This window comes from Notolepis coatsorum, assembly GCF_963971535.1.
Source record: "Notolepis coatsorum genome assembly, chromosome: 9".
NCBI classification, from domain to species: Eukaryota; Metazoa; Chordata; class Actinopteri; order Aulopiformes; family Paralepididae; genus Notolepis; species Notolepis coatsorum.
In genome coordinates this window covers 110,018,393-110,043,439 of record NC_140173.1, presented here as the reverse complement: position 1 = coordinate 110,043,439, position 25,047 = coordinate 110,018,393, and the positions used below count along the sequence as shown (strand labels likewise).

The 25,047-nt window shown below is 42.1% G+C and overlaps 1 protein-coding gene across 1 annotated transcript in view; it reads left to right on the top strand.

The window, feature by feature from the left end:
• The first annotated feature begins 1,311 nt into the window (after nt 1–1,311).
• Nucleotides 1,312–25,047, top strand: part of nt5c2a (5'-nucleotidase, cytosolic IIa) — a 45,785-nt gene continuing 22,049 nt past the window's right edge. Inside the window, exons 1-6 of the mRNA XM_084321653.1 lie at nt 1,312–1,359; nt 4,882–5,006; nt 12,049–12,122; nt 19,171–19,288; nt 20,625–20,720; nt 23,891–23,982. Of these exons, the coding sequence (XP_084177779.1) occupies nt 4,903–5,006; nt 12,049–12,122; nt 19,171–19,288; nt 20,625–20,720; nt 23,891–23,982 (484 nt within the window). The 5' untranslated portion in view covers nt 1,312–1,359; nt 4,882–4,902. The remainder of the gene's footprint in view (nt 1,360–4,881; nt 5,007–12,048; nt 12,123–19,170; nt 19,289–20,624; nt 20,721–23,890; nt 23,983–25,047) is intronic.

Below are 25,047 nucleotides of genomic sequence, written 5' to 3'. Positions count from 1 at the left end.
TCTCTGGTTTATTTCTGGCTTCTTATAGTTATTTGGTTACACTAGTAAAATACTGAACATAATCTTTTGAATAATGGTAATTCCTATGAAACCTTTGGAAAGGGTATTTTTAAAATGATGTTGTTGTGAATGTACTGTGACCCGTGGAAGAGAACTGGCCAAGGCAGCTGCAAGAGGAAGCTGTTGTGCAAACTCTAGTCTAGTGGTTCCCAAAGTCGGGGTCGCGACCCAAATGTGGGCCGCAAGCAGCCACGGGTGGGCCGCGAGATGATTTAAAAAAATAAAATAAAAAAAAATAAAAAAAAAATATATTTTTTTAATTTTTAATTTTTAATTTTTTTAATTTTAATTTTTTTTGTCAGGCCACTGAACTTAGAAGCAGGCCAGGACAGTGTTTCTAGTTGTATTCTAAAATTATATTCTATTGTATTCTAAAATGTGACTATATGGTTTTATATTAACTTAATAAATAAACAAAAACGAAAAATCTACTTATTTCAACGAACATTTCAAACTAAATAACAGATTATGCACATAAAACGCTGAAAACAACCGAAGCAACAATAGTATTTTGATGAGGCTATTATTATTATTATCATTATTATTTTGCAACAAGTTAGCCCTCTCATAAATAGCACATATAAATGAATAACTAACTTGAACTAACTTAATAGGATTGAAGTGATATTTGGCTTAAAAAATCGGTCGCCTGGCAAAGAAAAAAGAAAAAAAAGCCAGACGATGTGCATTGGGCCGCGGCTCTCTGACGCCTTATTTTCTGGGCCCCGGCCTGAAAAGTTTGGGAACCCCTAGATGAAGGATGTGGCTGCCATACCCTACACTAGAATCTATAACTCACCCAAATATGTCTAACACTTTTCATGTATGGTATTTTTATCCGATTTGATTCCGTCAGTAAGCCAGGATATTGTCTGCCATAAAAGCTTTATTTTGGTTTAAAAAATAAAAGAAAACGACAACCTTAGATGAAAATGAATGTCTAGGTAATTTGGCTGTCATCAAGGTAACCTAATTAATTGTAAACACTGACCAAATACATATGTCTGCAATGCATTCACAAGTGATCCCCTAACCTAACCAAATCCACCAAATCACCATAATCAAATTGTTACATGATCACTAGTTACGCACTGCTATTCTAATATATTTGTAATGTCATTGTTGTCGTCTAAATTCTCTTTTTGAAAATACGTATGTGTTCAGGTGAGAATAATGCCATACAAAAAGCCTGCACTGTCCGTTCTATGCAATGCATTTCTAGCTGCAACAGGTTTAGATGGCTTTGCGCATGCCCAGTAAAGTAAACAATCACTGGGATTTTACAAAATATAAAGAAGGGTGAGTGTTTTTGCCCTCAGTAAATAAATAGGTCATTTCCTTTTCAAATGCATTTCCTAAAACACATTTTACACGAGAGTAGAGCGCTTGCTTCCATTTATAGCTCGCTTTAATTGTGCGTGTTATTATGCGAGGCTCTGGCTCATGAGTCATGACGTTTGCTTAAGTTTGATGCACTATTTGGCTAACCAGCTAAGTTAGCTTAGCCTGGAGGGGCAGCTGTTACCACTGTCTGGCACTAGCTGCTGTTGTCAAATCGTTGCTAACTAGTAGCTCATCAGCAAAGTAGTCAGTTCCATATCGATATTGTTTTGTTTGATTTTCACAGATGGAAACTGCAGTCAATCCCTGCAGCTAAAAGTAACATACTATAATTAATTCAGTCTTCCTACAGTACATGGTGCTACCGTGTCCTTTCTGACATTGTTTTGGTCAGGACGTTGCCTCATCATCTGGTATTCGATGATACACTCTTATCATCGGTAGACGTATTTGTAAAGCCACAGTTGTCTAGAAACAAAATATCTCCAGTTCTTTATTTACCACAGTCCGACTGAATGGTCATGTCTTCTCTTAACACTTTCAATGCCGGAGATCAGTGCGAGCTTTAGTGCTTCCTTGCCACCACCCACTTCAATGATCGAGCTCTCATGTTTGCAAATGCATAAACTATGTCTTAAATTATGGCTATGTGTCTAATCTGGCCGTCGCTTATCAATGACTTGTTTTCAGTCAACATTGTCGAAACTGATTGTTTTTTAATCGGTTAATTTCCGTTTTATACCATTTTGAAAAACTTTTTTTTTAAGTTTCAGGAAAATATAAAGATTATGTGATAAACGCCCTTTACTGGAATATTCTGGAATACACAAAGAACTGTAATTTTTCTGCCTATTTATGAATCGTTTTCAAATAAACTCTAGATTATCGATAGTATATGTGTACTTATGCACGCTAGAGAAGCGAGCTGAAAAATCAAATCTCTTATTTCCTGATCACACACACACACACACACACACATAGGGCACCCACTGATATCTCTGTGAAAAAAGCTCTGATTATCATAAGGGCTTGTGTCCATAGGGAACGTTTTATGAGTTGTCAGCTCCTTTCTGTCATTCATTTCTATGCTACAGGCGTGACAGGCGCGCTCCTCTTCCCAGAGCCGCGCCTCTCGTTTTATGAGCTCTCGACAGCAGCGTTTTTGGCGGAGCGCTCCCAGCTCATAAAGTTGAAAGTAGTTCAACTTTTGGAAAAGCAGCGCGCTCATCAAGGTAACTCATCGAGGAAGGGGCGGAGCCGCGGCTGGCGCAAGCTCTGGGGAGACCCAGAAAAACGCTTGGAACTTTTTTTTCTTCTTTTTTCAAAGCGGTCCACCTCGTAAAAAACGCTATTAGTGGACACATAGCTTAAGACTGGTAAAATAGATTCCTTACCTCAGATCAGATGTTCTCCAAAAAGATTATTCCAATTCCTGATCGCCATTCCAAATATCGATCGCGTTTATTGATCCAATGCTGGGTACTGGAAATATATATTCCACGCTGTTTTGGGGCTCGGAAATGACTTGGATCCTCTCGGGTGGCTTGCCCGAGAAGTAAAATGAGGAAGCTGGATTTCCCCCCCCCATGTGTTTTCATGCAATCCATTCCAAAGGGGTGCAGTACCACAGGGAGATGATAGGGGTGGTATTTTCTAGGGCTGCACGATTTTGGGAAATAATGTAATTGCGATTTTTCTGACAGATATTGCGATTGCGATTAAATTTGCGATTATAATATATATATTTTTTAACAGCCCCACAGAGGTTTATTGTAAAATGCGGCTTGCCTACGCGGTGGGTCTTTTCAGGACACCGAGCCTGAAATTTTTTCTTTTTACCTGGGAATCGATACCGGTACCCAACGGTACCTTTTTTTCTGTACTTTACTCTCCCTCTCTGAAGTCTAAACTTCACAACACACAATCTAAAACCCCTTACCTCCCTCTCCCAAACCGATCTTGTATCTCAATGGGACTTCCTGGTTAAATAAAACAAAAAGCAAAAAAAAAAAAAAATGCGATTTTCTTTTTTTTGCGATTTGATAATTGCATCATTCCAAATCGCGATTTTGATTTAAAATCTATTAATCGTGCTAGGGCTGTCTTAAATACTTCGAAGCTTCGTTCGATGGCACAAGCTTTGAACATAAAAAAAAATCGAAGTTTAAAAATATTAAATAAAAAAATATATAAATTTTTTTTAAAATTTTTTTAACTTCTATTTGTGTGTGTGCGCGCGCATGGGGCCATTGGGTGGGGCCGGGGGACAAATACACTGGAGGAAAGTAACCCAGCTCAGCACTGCCCAAATTATATCATCACTATTGCCTGTTTGAAGGATATCATCCTCAAACACATATACACCTACATGCCTTGTAGAATTCCACACATGAGAAAGAAAGATACTGGGATGAATAAACAAAATAGGAAATAAAATGTAGAAATGCATGCAATACATAAATAAATATGAATCTCCATATATGAAATAGAACATTTAGATAAGGTGCTACTGAGATGTTTTGGTGAGTTCTTTGTTTTTTTGTGGAAGTAGCCCTTCTTAAAAATGCATGAACATTCACTGATAATTGGTCTGTAGTGGAGTCTACAAGGTCTACATTGCCGGACCATGTAGAATCCGGACCTTGTAGACTGACATAATTTTGTGCATAGTTTAGTCTACACAGGCCATATTTCAAATAATCAAAATCTTACTTCATTCATCTTAAAAATTCTTGATTTGGGGGATTGGTAGTTCCCATGAAATCTGAAGTTGTTCAAACGACAACAGCGATCCACCTTGAATTAAATCACACAGCCGAGTGAAACCTTGTTGGCTGCGTCACAGTCACGAAAGGGGCTACTTAATTAATTAATCCAATCCACTTTATTTATAGAGCACATTTAAAAACAACAAAGTTTACCAAAGTGCTGTACAAGTCCCACAACATAAAAAAAAAGATATTATAAAAAAAAATATATATATATATATATATTTTTTTCCCCCGAAGCTTCGAATTAAAATCGAAGCTCGGCCCCGAAGCCAAAAAAAGCTTTGAAGGTCAGCCCTAAATCGTGCAGCCCTAGTATTTTCCCAATGGAGCTCAGAGAGAGTTTGCAGCACTAACGTGAGACTAGATTGATTGATGAAATATGAATTCAAATCGCCAATAAAAAAACAAACGACATATCGCGTCGTTGGCAATGAACGGTCGGCATGAACAAACGACATATCGCGTTGTTGGCATTGAAAGTGTTAACAATGCAGTAAACAATCGGACTACAATTTGATGCTATTTAAACCAAACACTTTATTCCAACCACAAATCACCCAATTTATCTAAATAAATACCCCTAAATGTTCTCAGTTTTATGTTATTTTTTTTTTAAACAAGTTTTATGGTTTTAAGCAGGTATTGAAAATAAATGTGATCACTTTTTAACGGCAGCTCCGTCGGCATCGATACTTCTTTTTCTGATCAGAAACGGTTTCAACAGTTTGAAATGACGACGTCGTGGAGCGACAGGCTGCAGAACTATGCCGACCTCCCGGTCAACAACATGGACGGTGTGGCGATGAAGAAATATCGTCGCGAAGCGCACCACAGGTACACAATTATTCTGACGATATGAAAGAAACCGAGTCAGTGCTGCTGAAACAACAGAAAGACACCAGCCCGTTATTCCTCCTGACACAGTGTCCCTATAGTTGTATACTATTATTTGCCAACACAATGAACCCGGACATTTTGGAACCACCAATCTTTTATGATAGATATGGATAGTATGGGTCACCAGCACTTGCACATAGAAACTGCCGGATGCTAAGTTGTTGGGCAAATTTGTTTATTTGCATAATTAGCATAATCACCTAAATGGACAAATCTCGGAAACTACTTGATCAATTTCAACAATGTTGGAGTGGTTTTGGGGGTTATTCGGGATGCTGAATCCATTGATGATATTCAAGAGTTTCGAAATTGCAACATAGTAGTAGATAATTACTTGTTTTGGAGTGTACGTCTTCCTGAAACTTCTCACTCAGAAAGTGGCTACCGTGTTCAGAACTCTGAATCCACATCATCAAACTCCTCATCATCAAACTCCTCCCCACTGTCTTCATCTGTTCTCCTAGACCAGTCAGTGTTCAGGTGGGGTATCTCCATGTTCTCTCCAGACCAGTCAGTGTTCAGGTGGGGTATCTCCATGTTCTCCTAGACCAGTCAGTGTTAAGGTGGGGTATCTCCATGTTCTCCTAGACCAGTAAGTGTTCAGGTGGGGTATCTCCATGTTCTCTCCAGACCAGTCAGTGTTCAGGTGGTGTATCTCCATGTTCTCTCCAGACCAGTCAGTGTTGTTCAGGTGGTGTATCTCCATGTTCTCCTAGACCAGTCAGTGTTCAGGTGAGTACAATAACATAGCTTAATAAAACAGAAATAACAAAAGAAAGGTATTTACATTACTCAAGCATATAGGCCACAACATAACAATATGCGCTTCCTCCTACTACATAGTAGTAGATAATTACTTGTTTTGGATTGTAAGTCTTCCTGAAACTTCTCACTCAGAAAGTGGCTACTGTGTTCAGAACTCTGAATCCACATCATTAAACTCCTCATCATCAAACTCCTCCCCACTGTCTTCATCTTCCTCTGAATTTACTTTAATGTCATCTTTTTTCTGCGAGTGTGTCAGTGAGTTGCAACGTGCAAAGGCAATGTGCTGTCATTGCCTTTGCAGAAGCAGTAGTTGGTACAAGCCAGGCCTGCAGCTACGCAGCTGCACTTTGCTTTTAAACATGGCTTCAAACCTGCTTTGCAGTTGCAACTAATCATTTCCAAGAGGGCAGGCGGAGCAACTGGGCTTGCATCCAGGACAGGCATGATGACTTCCTCTCCCTCCTTTTCACCCTCCTTCTTGTTCCATCCAAACTCTGTGATGTCCACACTACAGCTGGTGGGTCTGGGCGGTCTGCTGCTTTCCAAAGCAGCACCTGTAGATTAGGGATGCACGATAATTATCGGGCCGATATCAGCAATTATGACGTCATCCCGATAAACCCGATAACGTTATTGATAGCTCCGATAATATATAATACATTTTTTGGTTAAAAGAAATCCGGTGTGGGTGGATTTGGATGAAGGGCGCTTGTTTTTATTATAGCCTCCTCCCGTTTTGCCAGTACTGACAGCGTGTGGTTTAGGAACAGGGAGTTTTTCACAAATCCAGCGCTCCCTTTCTTGGCTGTGACGTAGTCACGCTACATTCGGAGGCAGACAGTCGATCTGCCAATTACGTCCCACCGCTTGCACCCACCTCTTCTTCTTACCACCAATCAGAAGCTCTCGTTCGTTTATTTACCTCCGGATTGTCGGCCATTATTCTACTCGGAGCTCAGGCTAATAACGTTAGCTCCCCGCCAGCCACATTGACAAGTACCAGCGCTTATACATTACTGGCAAATGTCTTGTTGCACTTGTGGCAACGAGCGTTGTCAGCATCGACTTTAGTAAAATAGACCCAGACTTTTGAACGTTTCGTTCTGTCTGCCATGATGAGAGCAGAGCTGTCTGTACTCGGCAGCACCCGTGTGTGTGTGTGTGTGTGTGTGTGTGTGTGTGTGTGTGTGTGTGTGTGTGTGTGTGTGTGTGTGTGTGTGTGTGTGTGTGTGTGTGTGTGTGTGTGTGTGTGTGTGTGTGTGTGTGTGTGTGTGTGTGTGTGTGTGTGTGTGTGTGTGTGTGTGTGTGTGTGTGTGTGTGTGTGTGTGTGTGTGTGTGTGTGTGTGTGTGTGTGTGTGTGTGTGTGTGTGTGTGTGTGTGTGTGGTGGGGGTGGGGGGTGGGGTGGGTGGGTGGGTGGGTGGGTGGGTGGGTGGGTGGGTGGGTGGGTGGGTGGGCGGGTGGGTGGGTGGGCGAGCGGGTGAGTGGGCGAGCGAGTGAGTGAGTGTGAACACAGCCCGCTCCTCGCGCAGGCAGAGACACCGAGGCAGGAGAGATATAGAAAGCGGCCAACAAGATTAGTTTGCGACGTTTAAATTCCTCAAAAAAAACTCCATAATTTCTCGAGTACCGATAGCAGTACCGATGACGTCGGAGCTTATAAATACTAAAAAAAATAAAAATAAATTTGATATATATATATATACATTTAAAAAAAAAAGATTATAATACAATAAATATCGGTTATCGTTATCGGCTTGAGGAGCATAAAGTTATCGGTATCTGTGTCAAAAAATCAATATCGTGCATCCCTGGGCACGTCGTCCATGGAGAAGAGCGTTAAGGTCTGTCGGAGGCAGTGTCTTCAGTGCTGGGGGGATTTGCGCTTTCGGTAGATTTCATATCTGGCATTGTTGAGAGATGCTGATCTTCTCTGGTTGTACAGAGCCATGAAGACTGTCTCTGTGATTTGTGAATCTGTAGTTCCCTCCTCTCCAATGATGTGAAGCAGATCACCAGATACTGCTGTCATGGCCTTAAGCGCAGATACCTTTCCTTTCCCACATGGATACGAGGTGGTGGTGTCACATCCGGAGAGAGCATGGATAGCCAGGATGGAGCGACACTGCTCACCAAGGTTTTCTACTGTCAGATTTATGTTGGGGACAGTCTCATCCCATCTCTCCATCTGTAGATGACAGGTGATGTCCCTCTTCCAGCACCAGTAGACCATCAGGACAAACGCATCAGTGTCATTGCTGAGAATGCGGACTGTTTTAGCTCCACTGATGGTGGCATCCAGCATGTATGAGATCAGGGAGACATCGGCCTCGTTATGTGTGACAATGCTGTCTGCTCTACTAACCATTGTGATGTGATCTCCTAATACTGTGTGTGCACAGAAGCTCACCCAGTCTCCGTTTGTTAGCTTTGTTCTTCATCACTTTTTCGCGACTAGGTAGAGGAGTTGTCACTGAAAGGTGGTACTCTGTGGAGCTCTCCCCAGCTCTTCTCTGCCTCTCATGGTCTTTGGCAGACACTTGCTCATAGCGGTCAAAGATGACACATGTTTGAGTGTTGTGATTGATTGATTGAAAATTTTATTAACAGATTGCAGAATGGGTACAATACAGTACGGCTCAATACACACAATTGTTAAGGGGATGCAGACCAGAGAAAGACGTTCGTCTTGTTTACATCAGGGTCCCCCATTTTCAATTCATCATGTAGCGTTTAAGCCGGTGCCCCATGCCAGCTGCGAGGTCAGCAACGGTGCCTGGCGATGGCCACACCACGTGGTAGATGCGTTGCGATGCATCAACGAGTATGACATCATTTTCTCAACTTACTTGCATTGAAACAACAATCCTTGAAAATCAGGGGTCTGTATTTGCTGCAGCTGCAGTTGCTTGTTGCCACAGTAGGAATGAGATCATGGTGCAAATTAGCCACTACTCACTTGGAAGTTTTGCGTTAACGATTAGCGCACTGAAGTCTCAGTCAAGGCTAGGAACTGGGGTTCTGAGGACATTTTATAAGGTAACAGTCACATACAAAAATCCAATAGAATAGTTTCTAGTTGTGGCAGCAAACTGCTCCGCTGCCACGTGGACTCATGGCAGAACTCAACTGCAGCAGTTACCCCAGTAACCAAGCATAAGCGCCTAGAGTACCCCATTAGGCGCTCTACAAATTAAAGTTAAAATGTTTTTTTATCTACTTTTTTTCTCCTTCTTTACGTGATTTTTCTCCCCATCCCAATTTTACCTCCCGTGCCAATTCTCCCTCCCCTGTCCTGATCGTTGCTCGCATATGCCCCCCACTGGCCGGTTGTAGGGAGGATAGAAGCCTTTCATCACATGTCCCCTCCGATACATGTGGAGGCAGCCTGTCACATCTTTTCAGCTGCCAGCGCGGACTCTCATTTGGCGAGGAGTAACGTGAAGGAGGCTCACACTGCCCCTGCCATTTTCCTGACTTTGCTGTGCAGGCGCCCCAAGCTGTTCACAACGACCAGACTACCACCCTTCGACTTCCCACCCGCTAACTCTGCCAATTGAGTTAGTATGACGGCCGGCCCAAGCCGGAGGCAACGCCGACAGCCGGATTCGAACCGGTGTATCTTGCGTTGGTGACGAGCGCAATATCCGCTGCGCCACCCAGCCGCCCCAAATTAAAGTTATTATTATCATTATCATTCTGTTTACGATTGAACATTCCATGAAAATGATCTATAAATTCAGCATCTTCTGAAACATTTATAAACTGAAAATTCATAAAAGAAATGGCACCAAAATGAGTAGGAATTTGGTAAATTCCAGTAAATATTGCAATTTTGAAACTTTTTTCTTCTCTTAAGTATCATATGGATTCAGCATCCCGAATAACCACCAAAACAACTCCAACATTGTTGAAATTGATCAAGTAGTTTCTGAGATTTCCATTTAGACGATTATGCAAATGTAGGCTAATTATGCAAATAAATAAAGTTGCCCAACATTTACAACTTAGCATCCGGCAGTTTCTGAGTGCTGGAGACCCGTACTATCCATATCCATCATAAAACGTTGGTGGTTCCGAAATTTCCGGGTATGTAATGTGTCTTATGTCTGTGTTGTGTGTTGCTAGCACAGGCAATTCCTGGAGAGTGTGGATAATGTGGAGGCTATTCATTACAGGCTAATAAACAGTCCTCATCTTGTGAATGGGACTGGTAAATCAAGCAGCAGTGTGGAGAGTAGTGGTCGACCAATATGGGGTTTGCAATGGCCATACCGATATTTAGAGATAAATTATTTCATAATTATAAATTAGAAACAAAAACACCCATATTTTATGCACTATTCCTTTTTTCTTTTAAATAAACAAATGTATCAAACTAAATAAATGGATGGAAAAAAACTTCAGCCGATACTAATTATTTCCAAATGCCAGATATCGGCCTGATTAGTCAGTCTATCACTAGTGGTGAGACTTCAGAGAAAGGGCAGGCAAAAAATAAAATAAAATACAAAAAAAAAGAGAAAGGGCAGGCAAGGACTGCATCCTCTCACACTGTCATCATCGCACAATTTATTCTTTATTGCAAAGCTTTCCAAGGGATCTGGCTCATCCTGCAATGAGGTACGCCACCACCTTTGTTTTTGAAAACTGCGCCTACTGACTGAATGACACCCCCCCCCCCCCCCCCCCTCCTTTTTGATGTCCATGACGTGAATTGATTCTCCATCCATCTCTCATGGAAATCCATTCATGCTGATGCTAAGTGTGTGAGGGACGGGTTGTTGTAGTTTCTCCATGGCGATGGTAGTCGCTGGTCATCGTGAGTTCTTGGTGTGAGCTCTTCGTTTCCTTCTCCCTTCTCCCTGCATCCCTGTTCACGTTTCTACTCCTCAATAATGCCACCCTCCCTGTCCATTGACGCCCGTCTTGAGTCATCGCTCGCTCCATCTGAATGGAAACCTCAGAATGATGTGATAGGCTAGCTGACACATGCAGACTGGTCACTGGTGTGATAGGCTAGCTGACACATGCAGACTGGTCACTGGTGTGACTGATAGGCTAGCTGACACATCACCACTCGAGGTGACTGCCTGAACTAGTTCCACAGGCTTCGTATCATCATCACTAAAGCCTACATAAAAGAAACATTTCTAAATTCTGAACTACTATGGAGACTTTAGATGCTGGCAGTTTTTTTTTTATCCACTTTTTCTCCCATTTTCTATATTTTCTCCCATCCCAATTTCGTATCATCCAATTCAACCCTCCCCTCTCACGGACGCTGTTTCTTGCCTCCCACAAGCCGGCTGCAATGTGGACTAAGTCATACATAGCACAAGTCCCCTCCGGTACTTGAGGTAACAGCAGTCGCATCTTCTCACCTGCGCAGCTTGATCTCTCAGTGGCGAGGAGTAACGCGTGGGAGGCTCACGCTGCCCCCGACACTTCCTGATTCTACTGCGCAGGCGCACCAACCGACCTGTAGGAGTCGCTGTCCACAACGCCCGATCCCCACCCATCAGTTTCCCACCCCCTAATACGGCCAATGTGTATTAGTACGGACGACCAGCTAAACTGAAAGCAAATGTGGAGCGCTGGGCTCGAACTGACGAGCCCAGCGTCTCCAGCATTTCGTGGCGAGTGCCTTGCCCACTACGCCACGTAGCCGCCCAGATGCTGGCAGAGTTAAACATTGGTGTGGCTGGGAAGCTTTCAGTTCAGATGTTCTTGGCTGTCAATATAACCAACAGAATTGCATGCTTGTTGCTGTTGTGGTTATTTTATTGGATTTGAGTGACTTTGTGGTAATTCCCCCTAAAAAAATACCAAATATAAAATAGCAGCATTTAACAAACCTACATATTTCAAATCAAAGTGATGCAAGTAAAACCTAAGTGTCTAATTCTTATTTGTATTATATATTTATTTGATTCTTATATATTTATTTGTATAATATATTTAGCTTTTTTTCTATGTTTTTTTTCTTTATTCTCCCAGTTCCCTTTAGAATAAACACCATATGCATAATTATAATACCGGTATATATGATAGATTCTTCATTACCAAATTTAAATATTTAGTATGAGGTACAGAGTGACAATGAGGAAAGGCTATGACTACCGTAGCTGTTATTAGCTTGATTTGATTTTTGCAGCGTTTCACTTTGGTTGCCTTGTTTCATGCGTTGATGGGCTGTATTTCTCTTACCAGAGTATTTGTCAACCGAAGCTTGGCCATGGAGAAGATCAAGTGCTTCGGTTTTGATATGGATTACACTTTGGCAGGTGAGTTCAGTCTCAAAAGCTTATTTTAACCTCAACACATGGCAATTGTAAGCTACGCTAATGTTGAACACTATGCAAAATAATCACCTGGTGAGTACAATACTCATACTGGCCTTGTCCCAAACAGCCTGCTGACCTACAGTATTCATATCGGCCTTGTTCCCCCCTGTCCCCCCTGAACAAAATGTATCTGAGATGCTTCTGAGTCATGTGCAAGAGTAAACCAATCATTATCCAATGGTGTGTTTGTGTCAACCAGAACTTGTTGACTCCCTTACCAAGTGGAGATGTTTGTAAAGGCTTCAATTATTGTATTTGGTGTAAAAACCCATGTTTCCGTATTATCATTATTTGAAATATCTCCACCGGTAACTCCCATGTTCACGTTATTGCGTTTTCATTCCAAACAAACATTGATGGACCACGTCCAGCTCTGCGGAATTCTGTATCCGGCAGTGCCAACTTCCTCACCTCTATATTGGCCTAGCGGTGACTGTATAAAGACTGTGCTCTAAATCAGGATACATACACGACAGCAGGCATCTGTAGAATGTATAACCTCTAGTCATACTGAACTACTACATTGAAGGACCTTTTTATAGCTTAGTCCTGCTCCCTCGTTCATGTTGGCCAGCTTGTTGGCCAGCTTGGTTCTCCCTGAGTGAACATGATGACACTGTCCACACACTGCACACACATCATTAACCTCTCGCCCTACTTGACCTGTTTACGCCTTTCACCTCTCTAATATAACACGGTCATATTCTCCAGCATTGTTTAAGTCTGCTGTTTGGGCGCATTACACATTTAGTTCTGCCTACGATAGAGATGGATTAAACAGCGACTGTCAATAATTGTAACGTTATGGATCAGTTCACATCGCTCCGGTCCGGAGAAGGACCGATCCGGGAATGTGTTTTTACACAAAACAACCTCTGTATTTAGATTCCGACAGGGCCAAAATCCATAACCAAATCCTTAATGTTGTTATTTATAGCAAACTATATGCAGCCCAATGCAGTCGCGTTTGTTATTCCAGTGCATAACGTCGAGCCACAACGTTAATACTTCCACTCATAGTCACTTCAGTAACAGGTCATTTCCAAATTTGGAACAGACACGAGGCAGAATTGTCACGTCTACTATAGTCCTACATAGAGGGATAGATAGACTCCAGTGCAAAGTTACCAAACTGCCCACAACTTTGATTACACCGGAATGAGAAAGTTATTCAGATTCATGAAAGCCATCTATAATATCTCCCCACTGACCTGTACCGAACCGAAAACCGTGATATGAACTGAACCGTGATTTTTGTGAACCGTTCTACCCCTGTTGGACTGTTGCACCTCATGGTACCAAAGCACCTCAAAGGCGCTAAAACAAAATTACAAACATCACAAAACAAACTGGTCAGACTACTGCTTAGGGCTGCACGATTTTGGGAAATAATCTAATTGCGATTTTTCTGACAGATATTGCGATAGCAATTAAATTTGCGATTATAATATTTTTTTTAAGCAGCCCCGCAGAGGTTTATTGTAAAATGCGGCTAAAATAAACTTGCAAAGGAGATCTTGTATCTCAATGGGACTTCCTGGTTAAAAAAATTAAATAATTTGCATCATTCCAAATCGCGATTTCAATTTAAAACCCATTAATCGTTCAGCCCGTACTGCTTGACCTTACTCCTAGAGCCCACCTCACCCCTGCCCACTTTGACAACCTAGGATGGCTTAGAGTAGAAGACAAGAGTACAGCAACTTGCAATGGGCCTGGTCTACAAGATACACTACACGACCAAGGTACCCATGTACATGTCAAAATACTTCCCAAAGGTCAGTGAATACCACGACTACAACACCAGATGGAGCTCCACAAATCATGTTTAACCCAGATTCGGCTCAAACAAGGGACTAAACACGTTTCGCAATTATGCCTCATCAATGTGGAACGCCCTACCCAAAGCTGTAAAGGAATGTGAATCACTACCCACTTTCAAAACCACTCTCAAAGAGCACCTACGAGAGACTGCAATTCGAAACTGGCCCCTGTAAATGTCCTAACGCAACCCCCTCCAATGTACAATAAATGTCCTATTAAACCCAATAATACACAAGACCCTCTTCTTGGGACCAAGTAAGGTTTCGTCGATAATCCAATGTACAGTTACCCCACCCCCCCACCCCGCCTACCCAACCCCCCCCCCACACCACACCACCTCCAATGTACAGTTTCCCCCCCACCCCACCTACCCAACCCCCCCCTCCACCCCGCCTACCAACCTCCTACCTACCAACCTCCTCCAATGTACTTTCTTCGTCAAATGTATATACTCTCTTTTTTAGACTCTTCTTGTATCACAAACAGTACTGTATTTGTAAATCTGGTATGTCATAAATGTATAGATGTAGCAGTACTGTCTATCTGTATGCCATGTATGTCATATATGTTATGATGAATTGAAAATGGGGGACCCTGATGTAAACAAGACGAAAGTTCTTTTCTGGTCTGCATCCGTATTGAGCTGTACTGTATTGTACCCATTCTGCAATCTGTTAATACAATTTTCAATCAATCAATCAATGCTGTGTCCAAGTTGGACCTTCACTCTCTGCAGTAACCCAATCTTTACCTTTGCCCCACATAACCCAGGGAACACAGCAGGGTGAAAGGTTAAGAACTGAGAGGGGGGGGGGGGGGGGGGGGGGGGGGGGGGCGGTCAGGTGGCGTAGAGGAGATTGTGCTCGTCACCAATGCAAGAGGCTGCGGTCTCGACTCCCGGAGAGTCAGCATTGCCTTGGCTTGGGCTGATCGCTATACTAACTTGTTTGGCTGAGTTAGGGGGAGGGAAGCCGTGGGTGGGTCCTGGGCGTTGTGGACAGCGACCCCTACAGTTCGGTCGGGGCGCCTGCACAGCGAGGGTAGGATCTGGAGAGAGGTAGTGCGACCTTCCACACGTTACACTCTCTCGGTGAGAATCTGCGCTGCCAGGCTGGCTGCCGGCTGGCTGCACGTGTGTCGGAGGAAAACATGTGACAGTCTCCGGCCTCCCGGACCAACAGTAGGGGGGGTGCGCAACAACCAGGAAGGGGGTTGGGAATTGGCATAACGACTAACAGTGGGATGGGAGAAAAAATCTGAAAATGGAGGGGGAAAAAGATTAAAAAAAAAGGAACTGAGAGGTGATGTGTGTTTGTGTGCAAAAAATCACATCATGATCATTTCAGTATGTATTTCAATGAAAATGAGAATAATGATGCAAAAATGATCATTCCCTTCACTATCGCTATCAGTAAAAATATTTGCAAGTAGATATTTTTAAATCAGTTCTACTTTCAGATCAGAACAATGAAGACACATCATGAGTGAGAGTACCAGCGTAGCAGGATCCAGTATTCAAAACCCTCAAGTCACAGAATTCTGTAGAAAATGGTAGAATGCGGCCTGTTACTAGGCTCGTGTCCTAGAGTTCCCTGAATCACAGACAACCCATATGATCAGTTTATTACAAGAATTGAGGCTGATGATGATTCACTGAACCACCCATGAAACATTTATACATTTTTACTCTGCTCCGTATCCATAGTTCCATACATCTTCTTCTGCCCCCACATAGTGAAGATTATGTCCCGCTCCTGCTCGCCGGACCTTGAGCATTTAGCCATCCTTTGTCGCCCGTTTTATCTCCCCCGGGAATTCACAGCAATAATAACAGCATTTGCCTTTTATTGGGCGTCCTCACTTGTTGGCCAAAGCTGCAAAGCCACAACTCTTCATCATTTTCACCTTAAAAGTAGTTTATAAACCTATCCCTAACCTTAACCACTCCTACTATCTGCAAATTACAAATTAATGTAAAAGTGTTCTTGCCTTGGGATCTAGTATCTACCTACAGTACATATATCTCTGTCTATGTCACTCCTCAAACTTACACTGCCCACCTCAGCATCTACGGTTTCAACTTGAAAATGGAAACCAACACAAATCATCCTGCCGTCACTACAGCCAAGCAATGAGTTACATCTTCTCTGACCATAATTAATGGGAAAAGATGCTGAACCGGTATTATTTGCGACTTTCACATAATAGGAAAGGAATGTTCTCTATTCTAAACTGTTCAACTTGGCTATGACTTGATATCAGCAAGCACTGCAGCAAAGCCAACAGGAAATCCACTGTAGTTTTTAGGTCTTGCCTTTGCAACACATCAAACATTCCATTGAATCAGGCTATACTGTAGGTCAGGGGTTCTCAAAATTGTTTATACCACGACCCCATTTTATTTAGGATTTTATTTGGCGACCCCACACCTGTATCGCGTCATTTCAATGTGGAATTAAGGAATAACAAAATAAAAGCACACGTTGTTGAACTTGATGGTCCCCCCAGGGCTGTGTCCTCAGCCCCCTGCTGTATTCGCTGTACACACATGACTGTGTGGCCAGGTTCAGCTCCTCCAACTCCATAGTGAAGTTTGCGGACAACACGTGGTGGTGGGCCTGATCTCTGACAACGATGAGAAGGCCTACCGGGAGGAGGTTGATGTCCTGGCACTCTGGGGACACACACACCACTGTGGATAAATGGGAATATTGTGGACAGGGTGAGCAGTTGTTGTAAGTACCTGGGAGTCCACATCACAGGGGACCTGACATGGACAACACACACAGACACTGTGTTAAAAAAAGGTGAAGCAGAGCCTCTACCACCTGAGACAACTCAGGAAATTCAAAGTATCAGGGAAGATACTCCAGTCCTTCTACTCTGGGGCTGTGGAGAGCATCCTGACTGGGAACATCACTGCCTGGTTTGGCAACTGCACTGGCCAGGACAGGGAGGCTCTGCAGAGAGTAGTGCGCTCAGCGTACTACGGGTATTGCACTACCACCCCTGCAGGACTTGTACAACAGGAGGTGCAAATCCAGAGCCTGCAGAATAATGAAGGACCCTCACCACCCCAACAATAGCCAGTTCAAGCTGCTGCGGTCAGGCAAGCGCCTCCACATACATGCTGCAAGAACAGAGAGACTCAGACTCAGCTTCTTCCCCCAGGCCATCAGAACACTGAACAATGATCGGCCTCATTCACCAATACTCTCTTATTATTTTTCTTATATTCTTTCTTACCTGTCTGTTGAGAGAAAAATAAGAAAAGCCACCGCCACATTCATCAAGCCGTTCTTAAAGTCCAAATCCGCTCTTACCCAGGTGTGTTGAATGATGAATCCCACCTGTTCTTAAATTGAAATGTGTGTTCGCACTCAATTCATTTGCATACAGACATGCCTCGCCTGCTCCTTATAAGGCGAATGAGGCATCTGCAAAACAGCTTGAGAGGTTCGGCATTGCATGCTGACCCATTCAACAGGATAAATAAATGGCTTTAAAGCGAGGCAGCCTTTTAGCGCACGTCCGAGAGGAGAGGTTGTAAATATGCGTTCTATGCGTATGGCCAGAGCAACTGTTCTAACAGCAATATATAATCCATTTCAGAAGCAGAACGCACGTAATAAGTTATAATAATAATTATTATTATTATTGAAAAGTTCTGGGTTTATAAAGTCGTATTTGGGGGCAATTGACCAATGGTTTGCTTTCAACCTATGAACTCCTTCCTCTCTCACCTTTTTATATATATTTTATTTTCTCTACTAAAACTGTATTGTATTGTTTGTTGTGTAAAGTGTCTTTGAGTGGGGGTGGCTAAGTGGCGCAGTGGGAAAGGTGCTCGCCACTAATGCAGGAGATGCTGGGTTAGAGCCCAGCTCTCTGCATTGCTACCAGCTTGGCTGGTCGTTCATACTAATACAATTGGCAGTATTAGGGGGTGGGAAGCTGGTGGGTGGGGATTGGACGCTGTGGACAGCGACTCCTACAGGTCGGTTGGTGCGCCTGCGCAGCAGAATCAGGAAGCAACGAGGGCGGTGTGTCCCTCCCACACAGACCCTCGCCGCTGAGAGATCGCGCTGTTCAGGTGAAAAGATGCGACAGCTGCCTCCTCGTGTACCGGAGGGGACACGTGATGCAAGGCTTGGTCCACATTGCAGCCGACCTGTGGGAGGCATGGCCTAACAGCGTTCGAGACAGGGGAAGGTAGAATTGGACAATATGAAATTGGGATGGGAGAAAAATAGAAAATGGGAGAAAAAGTAGATAAAAAAAAATAAGTTAAGTGTCTTTGAGCATTAGGAAAAGCGCTATATAAATGTATTATTATTATGAATGGTAGGCTTTTAAAAATGTTTCTCATCTGGGTAAGAGTTTCTTATCTGGGTAAGAGTGCTCTCAACCACTCTTAGAAATTTGGTCTTGCCTAAGAGAAAAGCAAAAATAAGAAAACATTGCTGAATCCCAGGTAAGAACAAAATAAGAAGAAATTCTAGTTAAGAACGAAATCTGTTCTTATATTGCTTCGTAAATGAGGCCCAATGACACACACACACACACACACACACCACACTTCCTGCATTCTCTCACTCACACACAAACACACTACAGGTCACTTTAGGAAAAAGCAAAGGTCACTTTATAAAACATATAGTTAGTTAGTATACTAAAGTATAGTTAGTATAGTATAGTTACATAGCATAACTGTATATTGTATAGTAGTGTATATAAGACTCATTACCTTAATTCATAAGCTTAGCATTGTATTGTATTTTATCTTAGTATACTTTATCATGTCTTTATTATTTATTTTATTCTATTATGTATCTATTCTACAATCAAGGTGGGTATGGCCACCTTCATTTCCCTACGTGTCTCGTGTATGTATGTGACAAATAAATCTCTTGAATCTTGAATCTTGATCATGCATATTTATTAGAAAATGTAATTACAGCACTATGTTATCAATACACATTTATAAAACGAGGCATATTTAGCCAAAATATGGTGCCAGAACATAAAAAGAAAAACATTTTACTTGCCAATGCGCCAACCCCACTGTCACCTACCCACGACCCCACTTTGGGTCGCGCCCCATAGTTTGAGAACCGTTGCTGTAGGTACATTATGCTGACTTTGTCCCCCTGTCCTGCTCCAGTGTATAAGTCTCCTGAGTACGAGTCCCTGGGGTTTGACCTGACCGTGGAGCGCCTGGTGTCCATCGGATACCCACAGGAGCTGCTTAACTTCGTCTATGACCCCGCGTTCCCCACCAGGTTGGTCTGGGAAAGCCCACCGCTGTTCACTGAAAGGGTTAACGCTCCCAGTCGGGTGAATGCATGAAGTAGTAAAGCTTCCACCTTCTCTCTCTCTCCGTCCACACTAGCAGTAAAATTTGTGATTTTATTTGTAAAAAAAAAATGCAACAGATTAGAGCTGGACAGTGTATCAAATTCATATTGATATCACCATCTGAAATAATGTGATATTCATGTCATGAAGGGCACATTATGGGCCATTTGAAATCATTACTAAAATACACATTTATCTTTTATTTAGCCAGGAAGGTCCCGTTGAGATACAATATCTATTCTTCCAAAGGGATAAATTAACCTTTATGTCTTTAATCACATAATGGGGGAGTAATTAAACTACATGTAGATTCTAGACTAGAACTTAAAAATGATTGCACAATTTAAATGTGTCACATCTCTCATACAGAGCATACATTACCTTGTAGCAGCGCCATCAGATGACGTCGGAAGAAAGAAAAAAGCAATAGAAATGGCATTAAAAAGAATACAAGCTCTAGCTTGTTAGCTCTAACCTGCAATACACTCATTTTCAATAATCACATTGTGGCTGTAATCTGTGCAAAGTGGCAACAGAACAACAATATGGTAGCTCTAGACTACAAGATAACAACCACAGCATGGGTGTCGTGTGTGCAAAGCAGCAGTAAAAACAACAGTAATAATAGCACTAAATTACAATACAATCACAGTCCAGATGTAGTGTGTGCAAAGTAGCAGAAGAGACAACAATAAAGTAGCACCGCGTTCTAATAATAGTCACAGTATTATAATCACAGTACAGGTGTAGTATGTGCAAGTGGCAGCAGAGACACGGTAATAGCACTAAATTGTAATACGACAGTCACAGTACAGTGAGTGAGTGAGTAGTGGGCAGACAGGCAGCAAGCTGTTATTTGTTTATGAGCCTTACTGCCTGAGGGGGAAAACACTGTCCTGGAGCCTGCTGGTCCAGGCCCCAAGGCTCTGTTGTATGTGTCCTGGATTCTCTATTCTTACGACCCTCTGTAGCGCTTTGCAGTTGAGGGTAGAGCAGGTCCCATACCGGGCGGTGATGCATCCAGTCAGGATGCTCTGTGCAGAATTTCGCCTTGCTGTACCTGATATGTGATACAATATATATGAAATCTCTCTCTCTTTCTGTCCATTATGGATATGTGATACTATATACTGTATATAAAATTTCTCTCTCTCTGTTCACTATGGATATGTGATACTATGTATATCAAATATTCTCTCTGTCTCTTTCACACCTTTCTCCCTCCCCATCTCCCCCCTCCCCCCATATCTCCATCTGCAGAGGTCTGGTGTTTGACAAGATGTATGGTAACCTTCTGAAAGTGGATACGTATGGCAACATCCTGGTCTGTGTACACGGCTTCAACTTCATGAGGGGGTGAGATTTTATTTTATTTTATTATATTATGGATCCCCATTCGCTGGTGCCATAGCAACCAGCTTGTCTTCCTGGGGTCCACACAAAAAAAAACATACAAAAACAATTATTATTGCAAAACAAAATTATTAAAAGTCAGTACTCAACACACAATGCATAATGAAACTAACAATTAAGATGGCTAAAATTACATGCAAGCAAAGAAACAGAAAACAAAAAACAAAAGAAAATACTTTCCAGTGTTAAATACAATTTACAGGCATTGTCCAACTAACACCTCTCCCGAAGGCTAACCGGCCATGTCCGCTTCCATTCATTGTGCTAAGCTAGGCTAACATGCAGCCAGATAGCTTTCTGCTGAACGCACAGAGAGGAAACTGGTACATATCTTCTTTTCTCTCTCTGGAAAAGACGGTAAGCTCATTTCCCCAAATGTTGGCGTGTTCCTTTAACTTCTAGTGAATTAAATAGTGAAATTGAACTATTCCATGTTTTTTCCGGGAACCCCCTTAAAACAAAACATTGAGAAGCACTCCTCTAAGTCCTTTGATTGGACAAAGACTGACAAAGCTTGCCAAAAGCTCAAACAGTGTTCTCCAAGCCCACGTGGAAGAACTCAAAATACAAAGAAACGGACTAAGAAACGATGTAAACACCATGATCAAAACCGTTAACCGTTACTTCACAGTACAAATACGTGAGTCCCCTGTTGTGGTTGTGAGCTTAACTCCGTACAGTAGCAACATCACACAGGTGTATCTGTGTAGACAGCCTCCTCCCCACCGTATATTCTCTCCCCACCGTATGTATCTTTTTTCTACCACCCCCTCCTCCTAATGTGCAGTCTCCTCCCCATCATAATGTATATAATCTCTGTCAGGATCTATGGGTAACATTACTGTATATTTGCATATCATATATGTCACAAATGTAACATTACTATATACCTGTAGTATGTCATGTATGTCCCTATGCCATAAATGTCATGATGTCAATGTTGTGTAATGTCATAAATGTCACTGAATTGAAAATGGGAGACCCTGATGATGTAAACAAGACACGTCTTTCTCTGGTCTGCATCCCCTTAACAATTTGTATTGAGCCGTACTGTATTGTACCCATTTTGCAATCTGTTAAATATTGATTGATTGATTGAAAATTTTATTAACAGATTGCAGAATTGGTACAATACAGTACGGCTCAATACTGTACATTGGATTATCGACGAAACCTTACTTGGTCCCAAGAAGAGGGTCTCGTGTATTAAATAAAGTTTTCATTCATTCATTCACTCTGGATCTGGTAAATCCAGTAGCAATACACACAATTGTTAAGGGGATGCAGACCAGAGAAAGATGTTTGTCTTGTTTACATCATCAGGGTCCCCCATTTTCAATTCATAGTGACATTTATGACATACACAACATACATGACATCATGACATTTATGACATAGGGACATACATGACTTACAGGTATATAGTACTGTTACATTTGTCACATATACGATATGCAAATATACAGTACTGTTACTCAGAGATCCTAACAGTAAATATATACATATGATGAGGAGGAGACTGTACATTAGGAGGGGGTGGGTGGGTGGTAAAAAAATATATACAAACGGTGGGGAGGAGACTGTCCATTGTTGTTGTGGCATAATTGCGAAACGTGTTTAGTCCCTTGTTTGTATGATAACAAGCCGTTTAGTTCATGGTTCAAAGTAAAGGGAAAAGGGTGCTAGCTTGCCATCAATCAGAAGCTAGCCACAAGACTTGCATTCACGCTCTCCAGCACACAGCCTCCCTGTCTGGCACAACAACCACAACAGTAGGGTCTATAGTCACAGTCAGGACAGTAGGCTCTACAAGTAGGCTCCCTTAAAACGCTAACGCTATTAAAAAAAAATAGGTGGAGGTTAAAATAAGAATATGACTTGGCCTGAAAAAAGGTTCAGTCAGGAGATTTTTTTTTGCTTTAATCCCTGCAGTACACCTGGGTAAAACAGAGTCCATTCTCTTCGGATCAAATAACAAACTCGGCAAGACCAACGGCTTCTCTGTTACAGTGGGTGACAATATTGTCACAAGGAAAGATGAAATTACATACCTGGGTTCCATCCTAGAGGCAAATCTTTCCTGTGACAAGATGGCATCCAATGTAATAAAAAAAGTCAACCAACGAACAAGATTCTTGTACCGGATCTCCTCTCTGGTAAACATAAATACCTGAAGACTCTTAACAGGAGCACTCATTCAAGGGTACTACAACTATGCTTGCACCTCATGGTACCAAAGCACCTCAAATGGTACCAAAGCACCTCATAGGCACTAAAAACAAGATTACAAACATCACAAAACAAACTGGTCAGACTACTGCTTGACCTTACTCCTAGAGCCCACCTCACCCCTGCCCATTTTGACAACCTAGGATGGCTTATAGTAGACGACAGAGTACAGCAACTTGCAATGGGCCTGGTCTACAAGATACACTACACCACCAAGGTACCCATGTACATGTCGAAATACTTCCCAAAGGTCAGTGAATACCACAACCACAACACCCGAGGGAGTTCCACAAATCATGTCCAACCCAGATTCAGCTCAAACAAGGGACTAAACACGTTCCGTAATTATGCCACATCAATGTGGAACGCCCTACCCACAGCCGTAAAAAATGTGAATCACTACCCACCTTCAAAACCGCTCTCAAAGAGCACCTACGGGAGGCTGCAATTCGAAATTGGCCCCCGTAAATGTCTGAACCGCCCTCCCACCCACCCCCTCCTAATGTGTTCCCTCCCCCTCGTATGTATATATTTACTTCCACCCACCCACCCCCTCCTAATGTGTTCCCTCCCCCTCGTATGTATATATTTACTGTTAGGATCTCTGTTTAACAGTACTGTATATCTGTATGTCATGTATGTCATAAATGTCATGATTAGATTAGATTATTATATCTGTATGTTGTGTATGTCATTATGAATTGAAAATGGGGGACGCTGATGTAAACAAGACGAAAGTCTTTCTCTGGTCTGCATTCCCTTAACAATTGTGTGTATTGAGCTGTACTGTACTGTACCCATTCTGCAATCTGTTAATTCAAGTTTTCAATCAATCAATCAATCAATCATGCATCAGTCAGTCCCCTCTCTGTCCTTCCCTCCAGGCCTGAGACCACAGAAATGTACCCCAACAAGTTCATCCAGCGTGGAGACATGGAGCGAATCTACATCCTCAACACACTGTTCAACCTCCCCGGTACATCAACACATTCACTGCCTTACAAAAGCAACTGCTTTTTGCCTTTGCAGGTTAGAGTAGCTCTCTACATATACTAGGGCTGGATGATATCATGGCCAAAATGTCATATTATAATATTTATTTCCCTTAGTTTTGACAGTGTTTAATTTTCCAGTATTTTCCAGTAAAATGCTCTACCACCGAGTCACTGTCGGGTGGTCTTAGTAGTGCTTTCATTCTGGTGGTCTTACTAATGCTTTCATTCTAGTGGTCTTAGTAGTGCTTTCATTCTAGTGGTCTCAGTACTGCTTTTATTCTAGTGGTCTTGGTAGTGCTTTCATTCTAGTGGTCTTGGTAGTGCTTTCATTCTAGTGGTCTCAGTAGTGCTTTTATTCTAGTGGTCTCAGTAGTGCTTTCATTCTAGTGGTCTCAGTAGTAGGGATGGGTACCGAATTCGGTACTTTTGAGGTACCGAACCGAAACACGTCGGTACTACCGAGTATCGAATCAAGTGAGAAACCGAAAAAAAAATAAAAAAAAAATAAAGAAATTTTTTTTTTTTTTTTTTTTTTTTTTACTTTTTTTTTTTTTTTTTTACTTTTTTCTTTTCATGTCAACGTTCACACGCACAATATATGCTTACCTAGGATTTGACTTGATTCAACAACAAAGCAGTCGGAGCAATGACAAGCCGAAAACTGTCGAAATTGTAGTTATTTGAAGTTTGGATTTTTTTTTACGACTGAGGTAGGTAAATTAAATTTCGACAGTTTTCGGCTTGTCATTGCTCCGACTGCTTTGTTGTTGAATCAAGTCAAATCCTAGGTAAGCATATATTGTGCGTGTGAACGTTGACATGAAAAGAAAAAAGTTAAAAAAAAAAAGTTAAAAAAAAAATTAATAATTTTTTTTTTTTTTTTTTTTTTTTTTTTTTAAAGTACCGAAAAAAGGTACCGTTGGGTACCGGTATCGATTCACAGGTACCGGTACCGGTACCGGTATCGGTTCAAATGTGAAAGGTACCCATCCCTACTCAGTAGTGCTTTCATTCTAGTGGTCTTGCTAGTGCTTTCATTCTAGTGG